Source organism: Polyodon spathula, chromosome 2 (genome assembly GCF_017654505.1).
Source record: "Polyodon spathula isolate WHYD16114869_AA chromosome 2, ASM1765450v1, whole genome shotgun sequence".
NCBI lineage: Eukaryota > Metazoa > Chordata > Actinopteri > Acipenseriformes > Polyodontidae > Polyodon > Polyodon spathula.
In genome coordinates, this window is record NC_054535.1 from 81,280,537 (window position 1) to 81,300,501 (window position 19,965).

At 36.8% G+C, this 19,965-nt stretch overlaps 1 protein-coding gene across 1 annotated transcript in view; it reads left to right on the plus strand.

Annotated features, from left to right (window-relative positions):
• Positions 1–19,965, plus strand: part of LOC121301989 (contactin-associated protein-like 5) — a 130,015-nt gene that overhangs the window by 13,100 nt on the left and 96,950 nt on the right. The window contains exon 2 of the mRNA XM_041231754.1: positions 16,484–16,594. Coding sequence (XP_041087688.1) covers positions 16,484–16,594 — 111 coding nt within the window. The remainder of the gene's footprint in view (positions 1–16,483; positions 16,595–19,965) is intronic.

Here is a 19,965-nt window from a genome sequence, read left to right on the forward strand (position 1 = left end):
TGAAGTGAGCAGGAAGAAAACAGGAATGGACACTTTTTGGAGGCAATGGAATGATTAAGACAGGTTTATATGTCTCAAAACAAAGTAAAGAAATGGGTCACTTAAGCTTTGGAAGACTGAGGACGATGGAAAAAGTTATTTGAAATGAAAAGTCTAAGAAGAAGTGACTATCCCAGGGATGTGTGTTGTCTGTGGAATCTGCCAGTTATATCAAAGACCAACGCCTCCTGCTGCCTTATTCATATTGTAGCATGGCATGTTTCTGGAGGTGTATGCATTCCTCGATCGTCAGTATGTTAATGAGCTTGACAGCAAAGATGAGGTGATGCAATAAAAGTGACTTTCTAACTGCTAATCCATGCTGTTTTGTATACAGTTGCTGTTAAAATGCTTGCTTGGGTAGCATATTGTTGCTGGTTCCTTACAGTTTTTAAAATACCAATTATTCATCAGTGTAGATGTTCACAGAACAAGTCCAGGAAGCAAATTAAAACACCTTTATAGATTAATTCCACAAGTTAATTATATTTTCAAGCACAACTCTTTATATTGTAGATTATAGTGAGTAAAAAGCAAGTCACAGGTGCTGCTCAAAAAAAGAACAGCAACGTCAACCAGAAACAAACATTTCAAATAAATGTGTTGCTCCAAAACACTTGTCTTTTGCATGCTTTCCAAAGTGTTAAAAGATATTTCACAATCACATTTTATTGAGCACACAAGCTGTTGTTAAACGTTTGACTGTATAGTAATTAATTCAGTTTTCATCATCATTTTTGGAGTTTTGGTATTAATTTTGTTATCATATACACATGCATTGCATAATAACACAAAGCAAATTGAATATCTACCTGCTGAAGCGGTTTTTATTTTAGCAAACAAGGTGTTCACTTAGGGCAGCAATGCACTAGCAAAAGTCACAGGGCAGTGACGTCAGCTCCCTAGCAACAAGCCTCCTATGTTGGGAATGGATTCTTTCAATGCAGCAGGTTTGTGCATTTGAGAAAGGAGAGGAAGACTGGTGAAATTGGAGACTTAAGTTGATGAGAAGCAATTACCCTCTGCAGTACAAATTAAAATGGTGTGCTGCTTTTTATATGAAAAATGAGAAGAAAAAAAAACAGGTTGCGTGGAGGATTTATATTGGACCCTGATGCCCCCGATAAAATGAGGGAGTGATTGTACAGTATTTGTTATTAGCCTGTTTGTTTTTCTATGGGTCTCTCGATGTATCGGGTGGGTGGTATATATTTAAATGTTGAAGCTTTTGATATTCCAAAGTAGCTTTAAATTGGTTAATGTTTCATCATTTTTGAAATCCTATCAGCACAGTAGGCAGTTAATTAAAAGAAGACCTTAAGGGTTTGAAGCCAGAAGGAAATGAGAATTCCTTTAGATTTGTATTTGACGGATGCAGAGGTAGCACAGAGACTTGATTCAAACATGATTTAAAATATGTCTGCACTCAAAATATTCTTTAGAATTTGCTCAAGAGTTCTGTGTAATATTGATAATTTTTAATTAAACTCTGTTTTGGGTATCAAAATAATATGCCATAGCAGAATGTCCTCAGTTTTACAATAAAAAATGTTCCTTAGAGTTATGTTAAACAAACATCTCAAGAATATAATAATACTGCAGGTTAGTTCATCTAGAATGATGCCTGGCTATTGTTCAGTGTAGTTGCAAACAAAAGTATTGGCACCCTATGCTTATTATACCATAGGTAACAAATTATGGACAAGCATTTACTAAACTTTAACCACATTTTAATAAAGCAAAATTCACAATTTCTAGTAACTTAACTAATAATCTTTATCAAAAAACAAACTTATTTTATTTAAAGTATTTGTTGTACATGATAAAAGTATTGGCCCCCCTGCTTTAGTATTTTGTGTGTCCTCCTTTTGCTTTTATTATGGCTTTCAGGTGTTTCAGGTGATAATTCTTAAGCATTATGTTAGATCTTGTTGGTGAAATCTGGGCCGATTCTGTCGTTCATATTTCTGACAGTTCAAACACATTGGATACACAATGCTTGTCTAGAGCTTTTTTTCAGATCAGTTCAAAGCATTGCTACTGGATTGAGATCTGGTGATTGCAAAGACCCTTCCAGAGCTGGTATCTTCATTTTCTTCAAGATTTCCAGAGAGTCGTGTTGAAATATGCTTCTGATTCCTGTTCATATTTATTGGCACCTTTTAGATGGTTTGTTTTATGAATTTTCTTTAACAGTGGTTTGCAGTGAAGTCTACGTGCATATACATTGTTTGTGTTCAGATGCCTTTGTATTGTTTTATGTGCACTATTAGCATGTACTTCTTGATTATTGCTCTGATTGTGGATTTTGATATTCCATATTTTTTGATAGTGTTCGGTAACCATTTCCTTTGTTGTAGTTTGCTATGGGTGTTTTTCTCACAACTGAATCCAACTCCTTTATCTGACTTTATGATGCAACATAATTACTGTGTAATGTTTTTCAATCAATCAATATATATATATATATTTTTATATATATATATATATATTTTTTTTATTAGTTCGATTACATTTTAACAGACTTTTAATTTAAAGTTGCCAATACTTTTTGTCATGAACAAATATTTTTAATTGCTTAAGTGTTTTTTTTTTTTTTTTTTTTTATAACAATTGTTTGTTAAAATACCAGAAAATGTCTATTTGTTTCTTTGTGGTATTAATTAGTGGGTAATGTTCCTGAATTATATTCAGTGTAGGGTGCCAATACTTTTGTTCGCGACATAATTTCAGTAAGGTCAATCTTGCGTTGATAACCACCTTTATAATAATACAAAATTGTAAAGATTTCCAAAAACACTGAATCCAAACAATGGTTGAAGAAAAATAAGAGTAGAAATAGTTGGAGCACAGCCTTATCCTTCGGAACATCCTGGTGCCACCTGCTAAAAAACAAGCAATACAATAATAAATCTATGAAACATGTTCATCCCGGTGAACAAAGATATTAGGCAGAGGAGCATAGTATAACCCCCCTCCCCCAAAGAAGAGCCCATGAGATTCTAGTTGCTTAAAGTCGGTGTGCTGTGTTGATCATGGTGAACAAAAACCCAAGTTGAGAAAAACAAAAATACAAAAAATATACATACATGTAAATACATATATAATTATGGCCATCTATACCACCTCCAATACAAATATAGAACTCTCCAAAAAAAATCACAACATGTGTGTAACAGGAGATCTGTGCTGGCTATCTGGCACCATCCTGCAGGAGGAGGTGGAGAGCCTCATAAGACCCGTCTGTCAATCATGGCAGTGACACAGAGAGGTTGGGTGAGAGTGTGCTGTCCTTCCCTCTCTCTGAATGGTTGAGAGGCGTACCTTGGGGACGGTCGCTCGACCTTTAAGAAGTACGTTCTATTATTCATTTGGGTGGCCACAACAGGGGAAACCCAGTGATGCTGGGTTCGTAAGCCAGTGTAAATAAAACCGAGGCAAGAATGTCAGCAACTGGAGTGAGAGAACGGGACAAGCACGGGATGTGAGAACTAGCTGGGAGAACAGTGGCTGAGAGAAATATTGAGGGACTATCAGAGCGTAGGTTGGAGACCTGAGCTGTCTGGCTTAGCAGCAGTGGGGGACGCTGCATAAGCAGCACCTTTGTAGTTTTATTATTATTTTTTATTTTCCCTTTTTCTTTTGCCGTTTGTTTTCATTATTATTTCTGAGCACCTGCATGTTTGGTGTAACACAAGTGCAACCGCTATACCATTGTTGGTATTGGGGATAGCAGAACCAGCGCCATCTGGTGGGTAATACAAAATAAAATAATAAAATAAAATGAGCACCAGAGAGGTGTTTCAATTGCAACCTTCTGTCTCCCGTGTCAGTGAATACCCATACACTTCTACAATGTGATATCTAAATTTAGTGACCGAAGATAAACTGAGAGAAAAAAAAAATCACATAATGTGATATCAAAATTTAGTGACTGAAGATAAATGGAGGAAAAAAAATGAAAAGGATAAAATATCCAGAGGTCCTAGACCTTCGGCTGCCTCACCTCCTAAAAATAAAATAAATAAATAAAAGACGAACATAAAATAATTATCCATAGGTGGTATCTTATAGCAAAATGCATTTTTTGTTTAATTTGTTTAAAGGATATGGTTGGATCCTGGATTAAAGTCCTTAATTAGGATGCACATTCCATTTGTTGTTGGACAATGTCTTGAATATTGCTCCTAAGGTAAATCTCATGAGCATCTGAAGACCATCGAGCAAGCTTTTTGATGACATGCGCAGGAATGTTTCAATGAGCAGCTGTGGTTACAGCTCCAATCCTGAAAGAATAGCATGAATAGTTTGAGGAAGAAAGGCCATCTTTTTGGATCTTGCAGAAAACTAGGATCTGGAGACTGCAGGTTCTGCATCGTTAGAAACAGCAGGTCTGGAGGCTTGGATCAGGGTCAGACATCTCAGCATGGATGTGTGGGCATAAAATAGAATTAGTGCGAGAGTTACTCCTTCTCAGATTTACTTTGTTTAAGAAAGATAAAACAGCCCTTGAACTGCAGCAGGACCTCAATAGGTATCTAGAAGGAGCAGAAAAGGGCAAATACAATTAGTATAATATTTTACATTTTAATTGTATGTTTTAAATGTACGAAATACATGACCCTGAGATTGAACTTTAAGGCAGGGGTCTGATGATGCATTAAGAATCTGGTTTCGTTGGTGATTTCACTCCCTCTTATTATCAGGGCGAAGGATGAAAGGTGATGGAGACTGGTGTGTTAAGTTTGATACAGACTGAGCTGATATAATGTACTAAAATAGCGAGACATTGGAGTACAAGTGGAGTACAGTTGGAAGGCTAACTTGTGAAGTATATATGTTAAGTTGTAATCCTGTGTTACTATAACAGTGGTGAAACAATGCATTTTCTTTTTTCTGTTATCCTGTTGTCCGTGATTGCTCTCGCATTCGGCTACGCCCCATGGCAAGATGTGTACCTGACACCACATTGGTTATGCGTTCCGGGGCTGTGTCTGAGAACTGGCTGGAACAATTCTGGAAAAGTTGCTTTTTTACAAGCAAAGTAATGCAGTCCTGAAGTTTATGTCATGCATTTTGAGGCGAAGTAACAGTATGACTAAATTTACATTCCTACCTTTGTGGATTTTGAGCATGAAGTTTACTGGAATCAGGAATGTTTGGCGACAAAGTGACTGGGATGAAGTATTACTGAAAAATGAAATATTACAATGTTTGTAAGATGGTCTTAGATGATTCCTGTCAGAAAGTTTTCCTGCCGAATCTTGGAAGTGGTCTATGATTAGAGAATCAAATCCATAATGTGAGGGTAAGGACAACATTCTCTAAATTATGTACAGCATGTTAGAGTTCCTACTCATAATCATGGGCATAATTTAGATCTAGTAATTTCTCGTGGTGTGGCTGTTCAAAATATAGTAACTTATGACCTTTCTATTTCTGATCATCTTGCAATACATTTTCAGAAAAACCCTTAGCGATCCATTAATTCAGCGCCTATCAGGCATGTCAGGTCCAATTTATTTTCACACTCGCTGTTTATTTTACACACGCTGTTTAAAAGTTTTTTTTTTTTTTTTCACAGTAAAACAGATGTAAAAGGCACTGCATATCAACAGGGCACCCAGTACTGCATCTCCAGCCAAGCCCCACCCCTTTTTCACTGTATTTATCACATACCTCTTCATAGAAGTGCATACTGATAAATCCTCTCCTGATCACTTGTTTTATCACCAAAGTCCTCAATGATGCTATCCAAGTCATTATTTTATTACTATAACATCTCAAAAAGCTCTGCAAATGTCTGTGATATTCTCTGAGCGCTGGATGCGGAAGCAGCTATCTAGTTTTTTTATGTCCGTGTTAGGTCTGTGGTGCAGGGCCCCAGATCCGCCCCCTTTTTTTCTTTTTCTTTTTTCTTTTTCGACTTCTCTCGTTTCCTATCGGTCTCACGTCACTTGGCCATTGAAAGGTTTTCTCGGCTTTTTCCGGAGAAAAAACAACTAGAGACCTGTGCTTGATGTCTTTTTGATGACCAGAAAGGGAAAATTGTAATGTCGTACTTGGTCGGACATAAGACCACAAAGTGTTAAACTACCCTTAATTGTAAGGAGCCAGGTAGTTAACTCTGGTAGTTAACTCATTAACAGCTATAGAGTTTTGTGAGGCTTTTTAATTTATTGCCAGTTGCTCAGACTGTATCATTAAATCAGTTAGTTGACACCTATAACACCTCCATGACCAACATTTTTGATACTATAGCTCCAGTGTTTTCCAAAAGAAGCACTCCATGGTTTAATGATTTTACTCGAAACTGAAATGTGATGGTTGTAAATTGGAATGCAGATGGAAGAATTCCAAACTGCATGTTCATTATCTTGCGAGGAAAAGCCACCAAGTTAAATATAAGAAGTTTTTGTCCCAGGCTAGATCTTTATACTATTCTAACCTGATTGAAAAACATAAAAATAATCCTAGATTTATTTTTGCATCTATAGTAAATCCACCTTCTATTACTTCTACCTGTAATATTGGTTCAATTTTTAGTTGCATTGAGTTTTTAAAATTCTTTCAAAATAAAATTCTTGACATTAGAGGTTAGATCTTACAGACTCCTTCTGTTATGGACCTTTCCTCCTACTTTTAATTAACTAGACCTGATAAAGTTATAATGGAGGTTTTCTCATCGGGCACTTTGCAAGAGGTGAAAGCTTTAGTTAGGTATATGACACCAACCACTTGTGCCCTTGGTCCTGTTTCTACTACGCTAGTAAAATATGTATTTAGTGTGCAAATATAAGCATTTTAACAATTTATAAATTAATCACTTTCATCTGGTTCCCTCTGCAGTGGTTAAACTCCTGTTTTCAAAAAGTTATTTGGTTCCTAAAGTTATTAACACTAGCACTGCCATAGCTGCTTTTTGAATGGCTTTTGCAATTCAAATTTAAATATCTCCGTGTATGTGAATGTCTCATGCATGTCCGTTCTAAAGTGTTGCTAAATATTGTAATTAAATACCCATATGGTATTTCAGCTGCAGAATCATAAAAATGACTAAGTTATAAGCACTTGCTTCTTCAACCACCAGACCCACAGTTTATGCGGCATATTGAAATCAATACAATATAGCTGACAATTTAGTCTGGGCTTTGTAATAAAATCAAAGTCATTGTGAAAGAATGTATTGTATACACCTGTAGAGTGCTGAAACACTAATGAAAGTCATTCTACACATCATTTATTATTATTATTATTATTATTTATTATTATTATTATTATTATTATTATTATTATTTATGTATTAGCAGTTGTCAGAAAATACACACATTGAATCACAGTACAATGTGATATAGCTATGCTACTTTTTTCTCGTCTGCCTGTCTGAATAGTTACCACCAACAGCTCAAGCTGTGCAAGCCCCCCTGCACTCCACCTACACTCCTCAGGCAGAACGACTGTGCCACCCTGAGTGTGTACAGGTGTAAAAAAAAAAAAAAAAAAAAAAGTGTGTGTGTATATATATATATATATATATATATATATATATATATATATATATATATATATATATATATATATATATATATAGTGCTTATTCTAAGCTCTCTGCACAAATCAGTGCCCATTGGGGCTGATGCTAAATGAAAGCCAGTGACTGTTGCATTTTACAATGCAACAAAGTACGGTGTGGATATACTGGATAAAATGGCACGCCTGTATTCTGTCCAAGGTGGTACTCACAGTTTTTTATAATGTTTTGGACCTGGCAGCCATCAACGCTTTGGTTTTGTACAAGGAGTGCACCGGCAACACAATCACTTGGGGGGACTTAATTTTGCAGCTAGCCCTGGAGCTACGGCAGAAACATTTTGATAAGAGATGCGAAAGCCGCCTGACAGATGCCCCTCAACCTTCAGCCAGCGCTGCGCCCACTGGCACATGGAATAAAAGACCATTCCAGGTTGCTAAATGCAATAAAAAAGATAACTTTTGATGTCTGCGCCCGTTGTGAAAAGGCAGTCTGTGGCAAATGCACTGGTACAGTTGAAAAGCATGTTTTATGTGTAGATTGTACTTAGAAAGCTGTAATAGAACTCTGAACAGACAGTCAGAGCCTTTGAACTCTGTTTCACTCAAAGCGCTTTCACGTTGCATAAGTTATGCTATATTTTTGTTTTAAGCTATTTATATAACTAGTTATTTATGTTTTATAATTGAATGTGTGCATACAGCTTTCTACAAAAAATAAGAAAAAAGTTTAATTTTCAATGTAAATACAGTGTTTATGCTCTGAAAATGTTATGCATGATGTTCATAAATAAAATTTTTAAGTTGTATCTGATTGTTTTTCATTTTCATATCGAAGCTGGGTGCGGCGGTTGTATGTAGTTTCAAATCTTGTCGGTTCTGGTGTTAACAACTATAGGCCAATTTCCGATCTTCAATTTTTAGCCAAGGTCTTGGAGAAAGTTGTTGCCAATCAATTACTAAATGTTTTTGCTTGCAATGCTTTATTTGAGAAATTTCCGTCTGGATTTTGATCTGCACACAGCACTGAGACGGCTCTTGTTAGGGTAGTAAATGATCTTTTGATAAGCTCCGATTCTGGCTTTCCTTCAATTTTAATTCTTCTTGATCTTAGCGCTGCCTTTGACAACGTGGACCATTCCATTCTATTAAATGGGCTTGGGAGTTTAGTGGGTTTGGCAGGCGGTGTCCATTCTTGGTTTAGATCTTATCTTTCCGATAGGTTTCAGTACGTTTCTGTTGGGGAGATGAAGTCTGACTTGTCAGAGGCTGTCTGTGGTGTTCCTCAGGGTTCTATTTTATCTGCAGGCATGGAGTGAATTTCCATTGTTATGCAGATGACACTCAGCTGTACTTGTCTTTCAGTCCAGACAACCCCTCTACTGGGGCACTATTAGCTGCTTGCTTTGCGGACATGAAGTGTTGGATGTCACAGAATTCTCTGATGTCGAATTCTGATAAAATGGAGGTCATGCTTGTGGGTTCACAGCTCCAATTAAAAAATGTTGATTTATATAAAATAGATCTTGGCAGTCTTTCCTCGGAACAAAAACTTGAAGCAAGAAATTTGGGGGGCATTTTTTATCCTTTTCTATCATGTGAGTCCCATATTAGGAAAATTACTAAAGCATCTTTTCATCATCTGAGAAATGTAGCTAAACTTAGATCTATTATTTCTTTATCTGATGCTGAGAGGCTAATGCATGCCTTTGTTTAATCGAGAATCGACTATTGTGATGCACTTTTTTCTGGGATTCCAAAGTATTTGGTGTCTCGCTTGTAGCTTCTTCATAATGCTGCTGCAAGAATTCTAACTAAAACCAGAAAAGGTGAACATGTTGCTCCTGTCTTGGCCTCCTTACACTGGCTTTTACTTTTATTTTTAACTTATAGAGTCCTTAATGGATTAGCACCCACTTATTTACAAGACTTGTTGATCCCATACATTCCTAAACGGAATCTTAAATCTCAGGATGCAGGGCTCTTGCTTATTCCAAGGCTAAATACTAATAGTATTGGAGGAAGGGCCTTTTCTTATAAGGCTCCTACATCATGGAATGCTCTGCCTTTTTTTGTCAGAGAAGCTGGGAGTCTTGCTGCTTTAAGTCAAGATTGAAGACTTATTTATATACACAGGCCTTTTTATTATAGTCTTTTTATTATTACTGTTTTTTTTTTTTTAATATACATGATTGGAAATGTATTTACTTTGATTTAAAGTAGTCTTTTTATTATAATCTTTTTGTTATGCTGTTTTAATGTTTTATTGTGCTGTGTGTATTATGTTTTCTGTAAAGCACCTTAGGGTCTATGACGTGAGGTGCTATATAAATGAAATAAAATAAATAAAACATCAATACGACCAGCGGGGATACATCACCAAACAAACGACAAACTGTAATTCGAAAGCACGGCAGGCTTAAAGTGTGACATCAGACCAGAAAATACAGATTCACAGTAGTGTGTTTGAATGCACTGGTGCGCACATTTTATTAAACAAATAAAAGATTTAAACCAAACAAAAACCAAACACTGAACACAAAACAAAATGGCACGAGTGTCAAAACAAACAACAAACAAATAAAACACAAGTAGATTAGCCAGCATGTGTAGCAGTTGTTATTTTAAATGTACATTTCTAGATCACTTTCTCTTTCATTCCACCTCGAACACACCAACCCAGAGTACGAGAACTGTGACTCTTTTAAGCAGTCTGCACATGAAGTAATTCCCCGTGCCCACATACCAACAAATCTTTTAAATCACCCATACTACATAACCCACACTATGCAAAATAACCCAAAATACACCCAGGGGCATGGCCAGCTAGAGAGAGGCCAAATGGCAAGATGGTGAACTTGTACACTGTTCCTTGAAAAATGAACCACAGGTACTTAAATGTGCTGGTTTTTGTGGGGATATTGAAACACAGTGGTGAACCAGTCGGCCTGAATGACTGCAACAGCTATTGCATTGTAAACATTTTTAATCTCCTTTGTGGCAATGAGACACTGTGGGGAAGGCTGCAAGTAGCTTAGCTCGAAGCGAGTGTCTCGGTCCAACGCAGGACTGCTGATTGCCCAGCAGCTGCGTTTGTATTTCTGTGAAAAAAACAGAAAAATACACACAGAGAAACAAATTCTCACAAAACACAGTTACCGTTAATTTAGTATAATTTTTGTAACAAAAAAAAGCAATTGTATTTTTAAACTTCAAATGAAGATAGCAACCTGAGAGAGAACACAAGTAGCTGATTTAAGATTATTCGATTCCGGAGCTGGCGGCTTTGTATGGGGCACAAGGCCGCTGAGGGACTAACGAGCAAATACTATAAGCACGTAACAATATATTGCATAAATCGTGTAATTGCACAAGTGAACAAGCAGATATAAGTCACTTGATACTTATCTGTTTGTAATCTCTCTCGTCTCAGGTTGGATGAAAGGAAAAATGATAATGAGATCTGTGTGTACAGTCTACATATGCCCTCGGGGGCAGGCACGACTGTGTCACAGGTTCTGACAAGCAGTCTTTGTTATATCTATTCAGGTTACGGTGTATTTATTCCCAAAAAGAAATGGAAAGATGAACAGAATAAATACACAGGCATTTGTAATTGAAGTAAGTTCTCATATCGGGACCCAACAGGGGCAGGAAGTTGAGATCAAAGGTAAATAGGTCTGGAGCGGCCAGGGAGATCAAAAATGATATGTTGTTTATTAAATTGGAGGTGCAGCATTTCCAATACCTACTGCTAACGGTTTCAAGTGTAATCTTAATCTGCTTGAAGCTTTGTAGGACAGTAGCTTTAAAGACATTACTATACTGCTGCTGCCTCTGGCACAGGATAAACTGGACGATTTACAGTTGAAATGTGACCGTGCTGTCTAGGTGTATCTAGACATATAATTATATGGAAGTGTGCTATTTAGGCTACTAAAAAAGTTTCATGTGAACGTATTCTGTGACCAGACACATCAAGCTTTGTTGCCTTACACTCATAAGTACCATAGCTAGCAGTGGTGTGTATAATAATTAACATTAATAACTGAACTGCTGCATGCTGCCTTCTTTTCTATTTCCTAATCCTATCTCATCTAACTGGTCTTAATAAAACATCCTAAATACCAAAAAAATCAGAAAGCTATAACCCTGTCTGAAAAAAGTTAAATGGCATTGTATCGTATACTGTATAGTAGCTAACCAGTAGTTATAGAATGGTTTAGAAAAAACACCTTCTCTGTACCCTGACCAAGAATAGGGGAGGAGAGCCCTTTGGTACACAGATTGTAGTTCAGCAGAGCCTTTAGCAAGAAAAATTAAACAACATTCATTTCTTGACTATTGATGGCAATCTAAAGATTTGATGCATTAAACTGAACCATAAAATGAATTGCCTTTATTTACTTTGCATGTAGCCTTAAGCCTTATGACATAAAAGTGTGCAATTTATAAAAGCACAATAAACTTGTCATTTCTCAGCACTGTTGGTTGAAGTGTCTGCTTTATGATGTCGCTGCTTTTGGGTGGAGGGAAGGGGAGAGGGAGGCTGAAAATAGACTAATTTAAGGCTACCATCTCTCAAGAGATTTTGTCACTCCCTGAAAATCAAGGTCAGTGATTTTGTTTCAGAACTGTTTATTTATAAAGCAGCTGGTACTAGGACAATTACTAGATATACTCTCTCTTTATAAATAGCCATTGTCACATCCAGTAGCTTTGTGAGTCCTTAAAATTTCTAATACAGTCGGCGCTGCCTAATCGGATATTGATAATCGGGATGTCTGCTTAAATGGGATACAGCTCTGGGAGACGGTTCTGCCCAACGCTGTTTATGTCGTTTAATTGGGACACCCCTTTGTGTAATTGGGATACAGTATTTTCAAATGATGAACGGAGATGCTTTTCAGAGCAAGACAGTTTTGTGTGGCACAGTGCAGTGAGTACGTGATTACCCTGACTTGAATGACTCACATTTTGTTTTATATATTTAACATTTAATCATAGTGTGATGTGATTTTATTATTTTTCTTTTAATTTAGAAACAAAAAAAGTGTGTCTATGATCATCTCAACTGCCTCTCATTTCGTTGGGACAGCCGCTTATTTGGGATATTTTTACTTATCCCGAGGCATCCCGATAAATCTGTGTTGACTGTATTAACATAATTTACCCTGGCAAATGTAATGTGTAATTTCTGGAGATATAAACCCTGCATCAACTTCCAAAGTGAGAAATGTATTAAGTTACACGTCTCTGTCTAATTATAAACTATAAGGGCTCACACTTCCTGTTACTTCCTTGTGCACTGAAGTAAATCCACTGATTTCTGATCGGACTTCATATCCTACATGTATATCAAACCCCAGGTAACACAGTTGGCATTAACAGGAAGGTTAATGGAGGTCTGGGCCAGGTTTACTCTGTATGAAAATGAACTGTTTCGCCTGATAAAGTGGGAGTACCCATATGTAGATCGATGTTTATGCCTAAATATGCACTCAGAAAAAGCTATATATATTTTTTTTTTGTTTGTTTGTTTTATTTCCAAAGTAGCCTAGGTTGACACATCACTTTGACATGAAGGGATGGTCAGATCTTCTATTGATGGATCAGCTTCTTCAGATTAGCTTTGGAAAGTTAATTGTCTGCATCCCGTTGGGGTCATTCATAGGACAACCCCAAGCTGAACAAGAAAAGATTTCCGGTTTCTAAAAATGTCAATTTTAACCCTAAGCCAATGGGGTTGACCTGATCTTGATAAGATTTTGGGTCGTCAGTTTGGACACCATGGGCATCATTTACTAATTGCTGCTAAATTTAGATTTAGTCTGCGTGTTAACTAGTGAGCCTAACATGCACGCTAAATCTAAATTTACCGCCTGATTTAACAGAAAAGGCACTAATCTGTGCGTGTGCTAACTGGGAAATTGACATGCCATAGCATACAGGCGCTAAATATACCTTACTTACTGGAGGGTTGGAGATGATAAATACTACGATCAGAAACAGCAGCAACACATCATCCACTAAAGAGGATGATACTTCAATGACAACCACAGTTGCACCCTCAATTCAACTCCAAATGTCCGTCCTCCGCGCACATGCAGAATTACTTTGCGAAGACAGAGAGAAGGGATGTCCAATCAATCACACGAAGATGCTCCTGGGAGAAAGTCCAGGTGAAATAAGTAATTACCAGATGCTCCACTATGTATTTGAAAAAAAAAAAAAAAAAACTTTTTTCCTTTCTCCTTTAATGCATATACAAAAAAAGTATATGTTGTGCAATGGCATAATGTTGTATTCTTTTTATTATACTTATACCTGTCCTGTATTATCACCCAGAAGAGCAGGCTCCATAGGTGAATCAGGGGGAAGGTTGTTTTGCAAAATGCAACAATGATCTGACAACATTTTGTGGGACTAATCGGTAGCATTCCTTCTGATTTGTCTAGATGTCTGAATTTACTTTTTAATAGCCCAAATGTCCGCTCAGTGATCGAGCGTGTAGACACATGCGTGCTGCATTACATTGAAACTTTGCAGGACTGCTAGGATCAGTCACAGTGGTTAAAGCCATGGCCTTAGCCCATAACTGGTACCACCTAATAAACAAATAAACAAGATTGTTGCAGAGTTAGTTATCAGCATTAACACCTGGAATGTAAAACTTTACCCAACAGCCACCCTTCCCCATATTTTCCAGTCTCAAAATCATTCAACAGACCACTGTGTCGGTATTGTGGGCAGTACCAGGATAGCCAGCAACCACGTTCAGGATTGTCATTTGAGAGTCACGCACCGTCTGTTCATTCAGGGAATGCAAAAGCTTCCTATTCTGGAAAATATGCTCCCCTTACTTGGAGGTGACAGTGCTATGTGAGTACAATCAATAGCACCCATCACATTGGGAAACCCAGCCACCTGGTAGAAGCCCACTTTCAAGTCCTGTAAACCAATCCTGTGTGGGGGAAATGTAATATAATTCGCAGTGATCTTGGGTTGGGAAAGCCCAGCAACTGCACCCACAGTAGATTGAAAAACCAGAGGCTAAATAATGTTATGAACACAACAGCTTCGCTAGACCAGACACAGCATTACTCCTGGCAGTTGAGATCAGCTTGTAGCATACAAAGTCAATATAATCGCAGTGCTCAATCGATACCTTCCCACCACCTCCGTCCTCAGTGAGGTCTAGAAGAGTTTGACAGGGCTGAAAATGTGCTGGCTTCTTCTCCTCCAAGGCCTGTTTTCATTTTCTGCAGCTCTTTGAGCCTAAACATTCAACCTCTGTATCAGAGTAATGACTCCATGATGCCAAATATTTTTCATCCCAGAAAAAGCAATAGTGCACCTATCAGTGCCTGGTTTCCATCAGCACTGATCAGTGATTGCTTTAAGGTGCACACTAACATGTGAATACAGCTCATCTCATTAGTCTATTTGCAATCGTAAATTAGTCACTAAGTAATGGGTGCCCCTTAGTAAATGAGGCCCTATGTGAGTAAAATGCAACATTACCTTTAAGTCATGAGTACTTTCAATAAATACTGTACATATTTTAAGACATTAACCTTACATTTTAACTCTAATGTTACTTTGAACAAATGTAAAAAAACTTGGTCTTACAATAGAAACAATAATTATTCTTATCTGCTTTAATGATCACCAACAATATGGCTGTGAAGCAAATAAATGCAGAAAAAATGCACTTTTTTTTCTAATTCCAACACTGTAGGTTGAATAAACTTAACAAAAGGCCTGAACACACTGAGTATTACACACTGAGTATTGTATTTATTATATAGATGTACCTTCCAAATGCTCGGTTGGCAGATTTTCTCGAGTATCTGTGCTGGTAGTTTTCATACACACCCACCACTGATTTCATTGTACAGTAGATCAAAAACACTTACAAACCAGTGAAAATGCTTTTACCATTGAGTATTATTATTATTATTATTATTATTATTATTATTATTATTATTATTATTATTATTATTAGCAGTAGTAGCAGTAGTAGTATTACATCTAAAAGAAATACAACTGTATTAAGTAATTTATGGTGATATCTCAAAGTTGGAAATTTCTAATGGCTCAACAACTTTAATTATGAAATACAACAGATTTCACACTGCTTTTCATAAAACAGGGCTGACCTGGGTGACAGATGCAAGTACACAATGCATGTATCAGTGCCCCAGAAGCAGCTTGTTACAGACGCTTCCATCCTAGCTTCTCTGGATTGAACCGTCGGCCCAAATGTTGATCAGAGCAAATGTTTCTTTATCTCTGCTACAGTCTGGCTCATGGTGTGTCTCAATCAACAAAAATGTGGCTAAACAGAATAAACAGACATGTTTCTTGCAGAAGTGAACCCTTCCCGCACACGTGGCTGTTTATTACTGCGTCGGTTTACGAACGGCCGTCGTGCATTTTGTCTCTCTCAACCCGTATCACAACTTGTTGACCCACATCCTGGTTTGTTTGTAATTTGATTTTGTTGTGGCTGTTCAGTTTCAGGAACTTTGTAATGTTTAAGATGGAAAAAAAAAAAAAAAAAAAACAGTCATTTTCAGTTGAGGGGTTTGCAAACAAAAATGGATAAGAGCATCCCGTCAAGGATTAATAAAGAAAATAAATAGGTTAGAGATATTGAAAGAGCCGTGTAATCTTCTAGCAAGGAGTTTATCGAAGTGTGATTTAAAAGTATACCGCAATATTCTGAACACTGCATATTATAAATTGATAAAACATTGTTATTTTTGCTCATTTAAAAGTAACTTTTTATTGGAATATACAACTTCATACCCATGATTCAAAATATTTGTATTATTTATTTTATTATTTTTTGTAAAGCAATACAAATCAGTATCTTATTAATCTAATTTCCATATTTTTCCCTTGACAGGTAATTGTGACGATCCACTGGTATCTACATTGCCCCAGACATCATTCAATAGTTCATCACAGCTGTCTGATAGTCACAGTCCTGGCTTTGCTAAGCTTAACAGACGGGATGGTAAGTTCACTATTTCTAGTGTAGTACCTTAGTACACCTGAATAAATCCAAGCACGGTGCATTGCAGCCTGCTGTTCAAATGTCCAGTGTTGCAAATCCTTCTCTCGGCCTACTGATTTTTCATTGGGGGAAATAGCAAATTCCGTTCTTCAAAAATGACCAATTCTGTTTTTCCCACTTTTGTCAATTTGGCACTTGAACATAAATATAATGTGTTAAATTATCAAATATTACTACAGTTTTCTTTCTTTATTTTTTATTAAAGCCATGATTTTCAGTCAGAATCTTGTGGTTGGTTCCAAACTCCCACAATTCTCTGTGTAAAAAAAAAAAAAGTACCTCCTATTTTCTGTTCTGAATGCCCCTTTATCTAATCTCCATTTGTGACCCCTGGTCCATGTTTCTTTTTTCAGGTCAAAAAAGTCACTTGGGTCGACACTGCAAGTATCAGCGTGAAACAATTTATTATATATGCAAATAAGTACAATTATAAAATAGCTTGGATAAATTAAACACTGTGATTGGCTAAACAAGATCACATGACCGAATTGCCTTATGCAAGGCTAGGGGCAAATCAACTCAATCACTGAATTTCATGGATTTATTTTCTTTAAAATCTTTTTGGCCACAGGGATAGTTACAGTAAAACCCAAGACTGCAGAATTGAAATTCGAGGTGGAGATCGATCGCTTTGGATCTTAACAACGACGGGACAGCGTATGACAAAAAAAAAAAAATAAGGTTCATATGTAACAGGATAGCGCTGCGGCCCAAGCAGCAGGAATTAGAGATTCAGAAACAGAAATTGGCCAATTGCACATGATCAAAGGATAATTTTATGTGTTACTTGTAATGAAAACTAACATTTATTAAGTATCACTATGAGGTGAACTTATATGCTGTTGTAATACCTCTGCAGGTACTCAACTGCAACTACTTCTAATGTATCACTAACCATTTCAGAAGCTTAATTCATATTTTCAGTCCAGTATTTTGGACACATTCTACCATCATTCTTAATGTTGCTGTGCATTGGGGTAGTGATTTGGGGAAAGTGCTGGCTCAGTAGCTGCAGTGCCCAATCTCCTTACTCCTCCTCTGCAATAGACAAGTAAAATCAGAACAACAAAACACACGCTCAGGCTGTGAAATCACATTTCAGCGTAAGGGGCCGTGTCAGTGTAGCTGTTTCTCCTTTGTACCATAAAACTCATTCCTGCAATCAACCCATCACCATGGTTTCCTCAGTCGCTCTCTGCCCCGTAATTGATTGCAATGGAGTTCTTCTGTTTACGTGCAGCTACACGCTCCCACTAATATGGTCACCTTCCGGTTTCCACCAACCGTCGAGCCTGTCCATCTAGGAGAAAGCATGTCAGCAACCTTACATAGCACCCTTTCTGTTCAGGAGGGAGATTTACAGTTTGAATTCCTTCACTATATGTCACACAGGGCTATATGATTTGCATAGTTTAGTCGCATTCACAGGGAAAAAACAACAACAAACAAGCAGAAACTAGCACTACCTTTTCAAGCACATGAATTTCTAATAATGCTGTCTCAGAAAAGACTTGTAAGAAAAAATGTAGAAAGCCTTGCACAAACTTGATCACTTTTTTCAGGTCAGCACTTAGAAGTGGTTTTCTTTCAGGTTTAAAAATAATAATTTACCACAAAACTAAAATGGTAGGAACTACTATTCTACATTGTATTGCAGTGTTTATTATCATTATTTGTCAATCACTTGATAAAGACATTCTTTTTTTGTTTTTAAATTCATCCTTAAATGTAACACAGCTGCTCAGCATTTTGTGTGTTACATGTGTGAATGAGATTTCTAAGTTTAGTTTATGTTAAACTGAGGAGAACATATGTTATTAAATACTCCCTCCTGATCACAGAAAAAAACACATTTAGCCTCTCTTGCTGAATTTTTCATGTATAGCAAAAAACTGAAAAGTTGTGAATTTTTCTTCAGTGGTAGTACTTCTGTTAAGTGTCACACTATTTGTAACGTAGTGAGAAGCAGGATTCAGTGCAAGTATCAGCGTGAAACAATTTATTATATATGCAAATAAGTACAATTATAAAATAGCTTGGATAAATTAAACACTGTGATTGGCTAAACAGGATCACATGACCGAATTGCATTATGCAAGGCTAGGGGCGAATCAACTCAATCACTGAATTTCATGGATTTATTTTCTTTAAAATCTCTTTGGCCACGGGGATAGTTACAGTAAAACCCAAGACTGCAGAATTGAAATTCGAGGTGGAGATCGATCGCTTTGGATCTTAACAACGAGGGCCAAAATAAAAAGTGTAAACAAAAGAGTAACTGTGTGTAGGACACAGCACAAACACTTAATTATCTACGCCCCCCCTACTTTTACCCCCTACCACCACGTATATAGACAGTTGCTTTGATTGATGTGTTTGGTGTTTGTATTTCAATTCAATATCAGTAAATAGTTTCTGTTTTTCGGGTTTTATTTTTTTGACGAGTATACCTGACTTTAACCCTCCTATTCTGTTCAGAATTTAGGTACATCTGTTATGTTTTGGGTAATATTGACCAAATGCAATTTCAAACTAATTTAACCAGCCTTTAACTGATTAACTGTTTTTATTTGCAAAGGTTTTACTCTTTTTTATGCTGTTTTAGTCCAGGAGCTGTGATAAAACTGCCAACCTGGGAGCTCCTCATTTTGTAGTGTCTTTACCAGTGAGATGCTGTTGCAGTACTGACAGTGAAAATTAGGCTCTGCCTTGTAGATATATGTTGTTTTTTTGTTTATAAACATCTCCTGACAGGTGCAGCTATTTCCAGAGATAATAATGCAGATATAATAATAATATAATAACAAATTGAAGAAGTTTGCACACTGCACACAAATCTACATAGATAAATGCCACGGGTCATAATGACCCAAAATATCTTATTTGTATACATGACCTGTTCTAAAAAAATAAACATCTCCAAGGTTCTGTTTTCTCTGTATAAGTTCATGACCCCAACTTAGGAAAAAATATTATACAGAAAATGAAATGAAAAATAGCATTTAAGCTAATTGGAAACTAGAGTCGAGTCAGATAGACCTGAAACCTAATAGGGTTAAATATGTTTTTTGCTGACTACTTTTTTACTGAAAAAGCAAGTGCCTCAGTGATTTTTCATGACTGGCTACGGACCTGCTTGCTTAATGACCTTGGCACTCTCTCCAAATTTATTGAACTGAAGGCCATTTTGGCCTTGCCCCTTTTGTTGCCAATTTAGAGTCCTATGTATGTATGCATTTGATACTCGGACCCTTATTTCTCTGCTCAAGATCAGAATATTGCATTCTTTTCTTGTTTTTTTTTTACTTAAA